Here is a 10,763-nt window from a genome sequence, read left to right as displayed (position 1 = left end):
GCTCAAGCGCCTCTGCCCTGAGGCCGGCACCGCACAGGAGTCCCACATCCCTGCTCTGACTCTGGAATTGACGGTTAGCCTCACACCCTCTGGAACAGTTATTCAAATTCAATTTTCTCTTTGGAGAATCAAGCTCCTGACTGGAAAAAAAAAAGTTTTACTGTTAGAGAGCAAAAGCAGATGTCATCTTCAGCAGATGCACATATCTAAGGACAAGGACAAAACCGAAAGGCGCAGATGAGAACAGGTTCCGTTTCGTTACCCTCCGTGCACTCACGCCTGTGTTCCAGGAAAAGCGGAAGGGCTTCAGGGAAGGATAAGGCAGCCGACCTAAGCTTCATCATGTAATGAATTCATTCAACAAATAATCAAGTGATGACCATGCTACGCCCTTGCTAGATTCGGGGCCACTGGTAGGGCAGACAGGGCCCTGGCTTCTCCAAACTTATGATTTAACAAGTAATGGCAAAAGGTATGGGAGCACAGGCTGCTATGAAAGCGTATTCCAGGGGCGCCGAACCCGACCTGTGACACCGGGGAGGCGGGAAGGGAGAGTCAGGAAGAGGGGACCCCGGCAGTCAGCTCCTCCTTAAGGCACAACACCAAAGGGGAGCAGAACAAGCAAGGAAGCCATGGGTTTGGCTCTTTCCTAGCATACTAGTAATGGCAGGTTGCTAGGCAGAGTCAAATACAACAACAGCAGGCCAGTGTTTTAAAGCACTTGCTGACAGTCGTGTCCTCAACTTGCTGGTAAAAACGTGCTGGTCAAACACTTATGGTCTACCCCAACTGTTCAAAATTTGGTCTCAAATTTTAGAAGTAGGTCAAAATCAGGAAGAATTAAGAAAAAAAATTCTGATAGCAGTCAGAACGTTGAGTAATTAATAATGTCTTAAGTTACACAGGCTCCGTCACAGTTAACAAGGTGTTTTTATCTTTACAATCCACAAGTCAGACAAAACAGGCATGATTATTCCCATTTCAGAGATGAGAAAGGAAACTACAGTCTGTGGACAAAAACGGGGATCTCTGGAAAGTGACCTCACAGGATGCCCGGATCCTAATTCCTAACTGGGCAGGTCATGGCATGCAGTCAGGCCCCAGGTATATAACTTTTTTACTAAAAGGTTTATCTTGCCTTAAGCAAAACCTGCCCATTGTTTCTGTGCATGTAGGTTAACACACCTTAGAAACGCCCACTCTCTCGAGAGCACAGAATCTTGCTAAATAACTTTCCTGTAATCCAGTGTCTGTCTTGCTTTCTCCCGCCTTCCCTGTAACCTTCCTTAATTCCAAACGCATAAAAGAAACTGCGAAACTGTCATTCTCCAGAGCACTTGAGATCTTGCTTCCCAGCACTGTCGTCAGTTTGGAGCAAATAAAATCTTACACAAATCCTCTCTTGGTTTCGACGTCCTTACGCTGACAGGTCAACAGTTGCTCGACTCGCCTGGGACTATCAGGCGGCGTCTGATCCCCACCCACACAGCCCTCTTCTTGCTACTCGCCTGAAAACAACTGCTCCCCCTCTGACACTGACTCTGAGCTAGTCATCTAGCTTCTCTGTACCTTAACTTCTCAAAATATTTACTCCCAGGGAGTGATGAGGCTTTTAAATAAGGAGTTTTAAGACATAAATGAAGGACGGGTTCATGTAATTCACTGCTTACCACAAGACTTCTAACTTAAGCTTTTGCTGAAACCTAATAAAAAAAACTGGCAGCCCTATTCTCTTAAAGCCCTAGGAAGTTTATTTTAAAAAAGAACTTCAAAAATCACTCCTCATCACAAATTGGGTGGTAGAGCAATGAAGTGAGATTTTTAAAGTTTTTAGAATCCCTTGAAAATTTTTTGACAACACAAAAATTAACTTTCATCTTTCAAAGGACAAATATAAAAGCTGACAGAATGCCTGATTTAATCGTTTTATGATTTTTGTCTTACTCTGAAAAGCCTAAAAAGGTCTCTTCTTCCTGTGACAGTTCCCTTGTCTATTGTAGGAATGGAACGAACGATTTCATGGAAGGGCAAGCATGTCCTTCAGAGACACGAAAAGTGGGTTCTTAACCTATCCTGACATCAGAGGACAACTCAGACAATACCTGTGACTAATTCCAGAAGCCTTGAAAGCATCCAAGCTGAAGTTACGTCTCTTTGAAGTCTGGTTTTTAGTTTGAAGTCAGGCTAACAGAAATAAGTGAGAAAACTGACAATCCGAAACCACTGGGTTTTCGACATAGGAAACCAAAAAGCCAGTTTGTGAGATGATGGATCAATGTGACAAATGACAAAGTTAAATGAGTGACAGACAGAGACACGTAAATTCCCTTGATGAATAAAAATTTTGTGCGACCTTGGCAATGTCGGGCTCGGAAGCAATGAAGTTGCAGAATCTGGTCATTGCGCTGGGACCATCCAGCATGCCGTCGTCCACGTTGACGTCCAACACCTGGGCGCCCATCTCCACCTGCACCTTGGCAACACTGAGCGCTTCCTGAGGAAAGAACGCAAGAGCGGGCCGCACGAGGGCGGGGGAGTCAGGACAAGGCTGACCACGTGACCTCGCGCCGTCCCCAGACCGGCCAGCCCCCCGACTCAGGGCTGCTCGCGCCCAGCCATCACCCCAGGTGAACCTCCTTCAACATCTCTCCCCACGTCACTGCACTACACGGAACCCACCGAGGCTGTTTTCCTCCCCAGCCTGGTGGCCGGGCCCCGTGACCTGGCCCTGTCTTTTCACCCCACTGTTCTCCCCAGAAACGCATCCTGCTGGACACAACAGGTTTGATTTTGGTAAAGTCTTCAGAACTGTACACTTCATAGCGTGATGATTTTTTCTTTGCCCGAGAAAACCAGATAGAAATGTTTAGCAATCACTGTGCTGGAACAGGCATGAGACCCTTTGGCATATGCCACAAGGAAAGACCATTTACAATTAATTACCCACGGTCACACAGGGCAAAAGGGTCACAATAAAATTCGGCAAATCAAAAACCGTTTTTAGTGCCAGCAACGTGTTAAATACAGTAAAGAAGAGAAAGACGTGTAAGTCGTAATCACTGTTCCTGAAGGCCTTGCATCGAGTTGGGGGCCTATGACACAGTCACAGAGAAAGCTACCAGCACTGTGTGTGTCACATGCCAAGACCACCCAGACACCAGGAACAGCAAGGTCTCTGTCGACTGCAATGGAGAAAGCTCCCTGAGGGAGGGTCTTCAGCTGGGCCCTGGAGGGTGGACTAGGGGGTGACCTGGGGGAGGCAGAGAAGGGTGGCAAGAGCCTGGTCAGACCAGGGGTCGAATGACTTGGAAAACAGATATGTCAGTACCCGAGAGAGGCATGGACTGGACTCTGCTTCATGAGAGTCGCAGAATAGCGGCTTGGAAGTCCAGCCTTTCCAAACCGGCTCAGAAAGACGAAGTGAATCATTTAAGGATGTACAGGGTGAGCGAAGGAAAAGGACTAGAACTTCCTTCGGGTCAGCATTCGGATTCTCAAGGGGTCACTAACTCCTGGGAATCAGAACCGAATGAGGACGCACTCCCGCTCGCCCTCTCCCTGCTTCTGCCTCCGCCTCCTCCCCTGTCCTCCAGGCAGTGAGGACACAGTGACTACGGGTCCGGCTTCGTGGACTTGGGGTCTGTCATTACTTGCTATGAAACAGCAGCCTCTGATTGCACATCTGTAAAGAGGGGATAATGGCACCTATTTCATAGGGCTGTGAAGATTAAATGAGTGATGATGCAAAACACTTAGCACGGTGACTGGCACTGAGTGAGACCTTCTTAAACAACAGACATCATCACCCTTACCCATTTGCTTCTTCCTAAGATGCCCTTTTCTCAGTAACGAATCTATCAGATTTGAGAGCTAAAAGGGACACCACAGAATGGTCATAAGAATCAAAATAAGGAGAAACACTGCCAACTGAAGAACACTACAAAACTATGAAGGGTCATTATGATTCAGAAGGGAACAAACATGAACGAGCCTCCTGCAATGTTCAGATGACAGGGCAGGAAGGAAAGGCAGTTTGGTCCCTAAGTGGAGAAAACTAAATGACCGCCTAAGGAATCTGGATTTTGTCCCAGGTGCTAAAAAAGTCACCTGTGAAAGCTCCTGAACCGGGGAGGGCCATGAAAGAAGCATATGGTGGCAGTGAGCAGTAACAGGATTGAGAGAATGCCAGCAACCAGGGAGCCAGGCTGTGCCCATGTGCCACCGAGGGCACCTCCGAGAGCGGCTGCAGAGAAGTGCCGCTCAGGTCCATAATGGACGATAGACGGGTCCCTTCTTCATGGTTAAATGAAGTCTGCTTTGATAGTAGTTTCTAGAAGATCTATTTCCCAAAGGTTGCAAAACATTGAAGTGAGAGAAGTTTGATGATAAAATAAATCATTACAGCACAGACCAATTTTTAACTTTGTAATTGCATAAGAAAAAAAATCTATCCACATGTTTAGGGCAGTTTCTATTTGGCTTGAAGTTTGCTCACCCACAGAGTGACTGAGCTGAAAAATACTATGGCTAAACTGTCATGTGAACTTTCCAAAGCAGGGGCCAATTCCTTCTTGTGTGTTTGCCTGATTACTTCAGTCTACAGCTAACAGAATCAATAATTCCACGTTAGAGCTCAATGTGGTCATGAGGAACTGAAGAGGAATTTTCTTGGCTTTCCTTTTCTCTAGAAAGATTTGTAAGAAGCCAAAATGAAAAGTCTTCTCAAATTTTTAAACTTATCTCACAATTATCAGAAATAGAACCTCCCATCTTATCCCACTTCATACTCCAAATGCAGCACTTTTTGACAAATAATGACAACAGCGGCTTCGGTTTTCCGAAGCCTTGCCCTCCCGCAGCCCAGCCTGCTGCAAACGCGCATGACGGTTCTTCTCACGCTTCCCAGCAGCTCTGCTAAGGACACGATCAAAGGCTGCCCGAAGAGCTGTCATCTGCACACTGTCCAGCCAAAAACATGGCCGAAGCCTCCAGGGTCATCCTGAGATGCTCACTTCGTAGCTTCCGGCCATGACGAGTTTCGCGAACTTCCGGGACCCGGCCACGTTACAGCGTTCTCCAATGTTAACGAAGTTGGTGTACGGTCCGATCCTGAAGGGCTCCAGGCCTTAGAAGAAGAAGCATTTTGAAAATGTTCTGAAAACGTACATGGCAACAGGAGACAGAAGGAATACAAACATTTCATGCGCAAGTTAAGAAGTTTCTGTGCCACCACCCATCTGATGAGCCAAGAAATCCCACGTGGAAATGGGACCTTCACCTTCGCCCCCATAGGTATTTAAACTGTGTTGCTGCAGCTACATTTATAACCAGAACTCTCCAAAGAGGAAATATTTCAGGGATTTAAAATGCAAATTTCTCTAAAGAGCTGAATGAGCTCTGAGAAATAAGGACAGATCATCATCGTATCCTTATTTAACCAAGTCTGGGGCAAAAGCCATGACATCAGAATCCAAAGGCCGACTGCAGAGCTGTCCACACAGACGTCAGCTTGAAGCCTGGAGCGAGCTTTCTTAATCCCACCAGCTTTACCACGTCTCCTCGATCCAAAGTTCAAGACCTGTAACCAGCAAGGCTGAACGGGGTCAGGACGCTGGCCCAGGCTGAGCCCTGGGATGAGCTGGCTCTGCACAAGCCACCTGGGCTCTCTGCACCTCTGCCCTTACTGCCAAGAGCCAATAACATCTGCCTTGTTACAGGTCAATTTAGGGGCAAAATCAGATAATAAATGTGGAAACGTTACACTAAGGTAAAACAACCTAAAGTATCACACAGAAGAGGCCTTTAACCGAAATGTGGAAACGTTACACTAAGGTAAAACAACCTACGGTGTAAAGTATCACGCAGAAGAGGCCTTTAACCACTTTGTTCTCCTCGTCACATTTAATGTATTCGGAGAGGGTCCTGCTGGACAGCAATGGGCAGGCTCTGGGGAAAGCCAGCCTCAGGTTCAAGGCCCTCCCCGCCATGTTGGTGAGCAATGGGGCAACTTCTCTCACAGCCTCCAAGCTTACAAAATAGAGACAGTGAAACTATCTGCATCATAATGTGAGTGTGAAAATGAGACTAGGTATACTGACAGACGTGAAATTAGCACCAGCAATCATAGCTGCTGTTGTTAATAAAAGAAAACGGCTTTTGAGTCCTTTGCCAAAGCACTGATTGAAGAAGAGATAAATATGAGGGAGGAAAAAAATAATGAGCACAGATGGGTGTTTGGTCAGTGACTGGGAGACCGTCTCTTCCCAGGTTGGGCTTGTGATTGCCTGTCCTGCTGGTAAGGACTCTCCTAGCCTGGCCCCTCTACCAGCCGCAGGCCACTCCCGATCCCCAGCCAGACCCTGAGGCTAGCAGGGCAGGCAAGCAGGGATGCAGGCATTTAAATGTTGAAGAGAACCGGCCCTAAGGGCATTTCACACAAAGCACTTCGGATCTATTAGCAATGCGAAGTAGCTGCTTTAAAAACTACATTTTTCACAAGTATGCAATTTATAAAAGAACAATTTAAAAGTGTGTGGTTGCTACACCCAACTACAAAGTTTTTGTACAGCAAAGGAAACCATCAACAAAAGACAACTGACTGAATGGGAGAAGATATTTGCTTCTATCTGCTAAGAGGTTAATATCCAAAATATATTAAGAACTCATACAACTCAACAACAACAAAAAAATCTAATTAAAAAATATGCAGAAGACTTGAACAGATATTTCTCCAAAGAGGACATACAGATGGCCAACAGACATATGAAAAGATGCTCAAGGTCCCTATAATCAGAGAGATGCAAATTAAAACCACAGTGAGATATCACCTCACACCTGTCAGAACGGCTGCCATCAATACATCAAAGAACAACAAGTGCTGGCGAGGACTGGAGAAAAGAGACCCTCACACACGGCTGGTGGGGCTGCGAAGTGGCACAGCCACTATGGAAAGCGGTCTGGGGGTTTCTCAAAAAATTAAAAATGGATACGCCTTTTGACCCAGCAATTGTACTTACAGGTATTCATCCAAAGAAAACTCAAACAATAATTCGTAAAGATCCATGTACCCCTATGTTCACTATCCTATCACACCTCTGTGACAAAGCCACTTCTTGGGACAAGGAGTGTGTCACAAACCATAAACCCCTCTTCCTCTAACCTCACCCTCTGCCTTTGGGGCCTAAGAAGAAAACAGCGCAGCCTCACACTCACTGGGATTAAGTCTATGCAGCACGTTCTGAGTGAGGAAAGTGGATATTACTATTGCTGGCACTCGTATTTTATTTTACTTTTTTTAGGACAAAAGGAACAAAAATATCTCAATTCAGAGAAATGTTAAATTCCAAATTATTAGGGTGCATAATCCTCAAAGTGTGCGATTTGCAGGTTCTCTAAAAATCTACTTATATGGTTTTGTTTGTTTGATTTTTTTTTGCTTAAAGGTCTTAAGAATGTCATTAAAGTGTTGTGGTAGAAATATAAAATTTAAAGTTATTTTCTAATAGTTGGCATGATGAACTATCTTACCATTGTTCCTTATTTGAACATCGAAACTCATTTTTAAAAAGGGAGGCTGAACAGAACAGCTGAGAACAACCAGAAAAATATACGCAACTCCTTGTAAAGTCCTGAACACACGACAAATGTTAAGACTGCAACAATAATGTCTTAAAAACAAAATTTTCTAGGAGGAGGCTGCTGTCATTAGGAAACACTGAGCCCTGACAGTTTGGAATTCTCAGTACCTAGTAGCAGATCTGATGGTGAGACTCGTTAGGCCGTGGTCGAGAGCATGTTCCCAAAACAGTGCACGGGGCCGACGGGATCAGGCGGTTCTAACCCTGACCAAGGGTGACGGGCAGTCGCCTGCCTTTCTTCATGTTTCCCCAGAAGTTAGTCACCCCAGAAAAACATAGGGTTCTTCACTAGAATTCACTTAAGTGCCGAGAACAATATCTACTCCTCCTTGACGTAATAAACGAGTGGTTGGCACAAACATCACCACCACTCAGGATAAACATACCAAAGTTGTCTATGACGCGTTTCCAAACCCACACAAATCATGTCTTTCATAACTTACCAGCCAGCAACATGTGCCCTTCAAAAACGGTGGCAGGTGGAACTCGCGGCTTACAGTTTTTCACAGCTTCAGCAATCTCCCTGAGTTGAAAGAGAAAACACTATATCCATTAATTCAGAATAAAATAAAATTAAGCTAATTTCCAGCTATGAAATTAAATCTATTTAACATAATTATGCACATAATTATATACCTAGTTCCAAATGTGCGGCAACAATTATGCCTTTTAGTTTTCTCAGTAATGCAGAAAATGAATCCCTAAACCCAGCCTTCTGTATCTGCCCGGTCTGCCGTGTGCTGACTGTACCAGCTTCTGCCTCAGAATGCGAATCTAGAGATAGGTGACGATTTGTGTAAACGGAAACTGGCTTTAATGGATTATGTCTTTGGTCAATCTGGAAAAATCTGGCTACGCCACGAAATTTATCAGGACCAGAATGAGCTGCTCACTCTACTGTCTCCCAAATCAGTATATACACCCATGCACACACACGTACACAGAGACCAATGGACAAGGAGACGTATACAACTATGTATATAAACAAATACATATTGTCTAAACAACTCTTTTTAAAAAGAGGTAAGCTTAAAAACAAAGAGATCCAAAGATAAGCTACATTCAACTACTGATAGCTTTCAGAGATTATTTAAAGATGTTTCAAATATCATATATGCTCTTAATGGAGTCTATCACAGAAGTCAACAAAAGCAGTGAAATATCAGATAATTCAATACAGGGAACATAATGATACGCATGAAAACAGACTCAGAAAGTGAGACAGCTGGCTCAAAACATGATCATCAGCCACTCTAGGGAAATAAACAAACCATCCTAAACTGTTCTATTCCACTGAATTCCAATCCTCTCGGAAGCCACAAAATTGCAAGGACTGACACGCAACGTCACCAAAACACATGGATTTGGGGGGTAGGAGGGACACGACTGCCTTCCTCATGCACTCGCTCAGCAACGTGGACTAAGCAACGGCTGTGTGCCAAGCAAGATGGGGACACCACTCCTGACCTCAGGTGCTTGAGGTCTCATGGTCTTTTCCTTCACGAGAGAGCCTAATGGAGACAGGTATCTGCCCACAATATATACGGGCTGTCTCACCTATCAGTCGGGTACTTATGGGTAGAATATTATCAAATCTGAGATTTGCTTTACAATAGTCTAAGGGAAAAAGAGTTGGGGAATGGGTAAAATAAGAATAGCGAATGCTGAAAATTATGAAAACTATGATAGGCACACAGGGATTCATTTTATTTTGGGAATTTTTCGTAATATAAAGATATCTTAGTTTGCTAGGGCTGCCATAATGAGGTACCACAGACTGAGCAGAGTTTAAATAGAAACTCATTTCTCGACATTCTGGAGGCTACAAGTCTGAGATCAAGGTCAACAGTGCTGATTTCCTCCCAGGCCTCTCTCTCTCTGTGTCTTCGCCCTGCATCTTCACATGGTTTCTTCCTCTGCCTGTGTCTCTGTCCTAATCTCCTAATCTCCTCTTCTTGTAAGGACAGTAGTCACACTGGATCGGGTCTACCCCTGTGACCTTATTTTACCTTAGTTACCTCTTCAAAGTCCCTATCTCCAAATACTGCCACATTTGGAGGGGGTTAGGACTTTAACGCATGGATTTGGGGGGGTAGGAGGGACACGATTCATCCTGTAACGAAGGTAAATGCTGGAAGTCACCGTCACCTGATATGATCCGGAGTCGTACCACAGCACCCGCCAACGATGTTGACCAGGCCGTTCGCAGCAAAGTCCTGCATTTGGGAAAAGAAAGTTTCAAGGAGTTCATCTGAATTCTAAACTCGCCACTACCAATTCAGCAGAAAAGAGACCTACATTTCCTGAATAACTAATTTTATGTTAAAAGGAGAGCTAAACACACCTAAGTCTAGATACAAAGCTTTTAATGCCCTAGGTATGAGGTTAAAAGCAGAGAACAGTTCAGATACCATGAAATCTTTTATACCTTTTAAAATGCAATGAGATATTTACTTAACTGATCACAATACAATTTTTACTCATATGCTGAGCTGAATGATTATAAGCTGGATAATGCATTTTCGACAACGCAAAGTTTTTAACTTCAAATTAATTAAAAATTCTAAAGAATTAAAAATTCAATTCCTCAGTTACGACAGCCACATTTCAAGTGCTCCAACCACCCTACGTGGTAGTAGCTACACTATGGACAGTGCGAGTCCAGCATTTCGCCATACCAACAACACGGCTGAGAGGAAGTCTGACCGCTAAAAATGTATGGCAATCGTAAGGACGGAGTCGGAAATGGTTGAGGAGAGAATGGCAGTGAGCCAGAAGTTACAGATTCAAGGAACGAGGACAAGAGACCGGAGGTGAGTCGTGAGGAAGGGTGGTGGCGGCACGGGCTCACGGCCTGGGATTCCAAAACAAGAGGCACACGGGAGAGAATGGGGGTGACAACGGTGGGAAGCGAGGAGTTTGGGGGGCCGGGGGGACCACTTGGAAGGGCTGCAGGAGAGCCAGGTTTCAATCAGTTTGCGGTGGACCTCACTGGGAATCTTCCAACAGCCACCAGTTGGTACTGGGGAAAAGATGCTGATAGCGAGCGCCTCCCTCTGCCTCCGGCGTCTGAAATCAGGCTTTTATTTGTTATACACACACTGGAACTTATTTAGGAAGAAGTCT

The 10,763-nt window shown here is 44.9% G+C and overlaps 1 protein-coding gene across 1 annotated transcript in view; it reads right to left on the bottom strand.

The window, feature by feature from the left end:
* The window catches only part of MTR (5-methyltetrahydrofolate-homocysteine methyltransferase), a 90,215-nt gene that overhangs the window by 59,386 nt on the left and 20,066 nt on the right, over positions 1-10,763 (bottom strand). The window contains exons 11-14 of the mRNA XM_025039066.1: positions 9,786-9,853; positions 8,081-8,160; positions 5,013-5,125; positions 2,297-2,494 (exon numbers count right to left, since the gene is read on the bottom strand). Of these exons, the coding sequence (XP_024894834.1) occupies positions 2,297-2,494; positions 5,013-5,125; positions 8,081-8,160; positions 9,786-9,853 (459 nt within the window). The remainder of the gene's footprint in view (positions 1-2,296; positions 2,495-5,012; positions 5,126-8,080; positions 8,161-9,785; positions 9,854-10,763) is intronic.

Source organism: Pteropus alecto, unplaced genomic scaffold (assembly GCF_000325575.1).
Source record: "Pteropus alecto unplaced genomic scaffold, ASM32557v1 scaffold189, whole genome shotgun sequence".
Taxonomy (NCBI): domain Eukaryota; kingdom Metazoa; phylum Chordata; class Mammalia; order Chiroptera; family Pteropodidae; genus Pteropus; species Pteropus alecto.
This window is presented reverse-complemented; position numbering and strand designations above follow the sequence as displayed.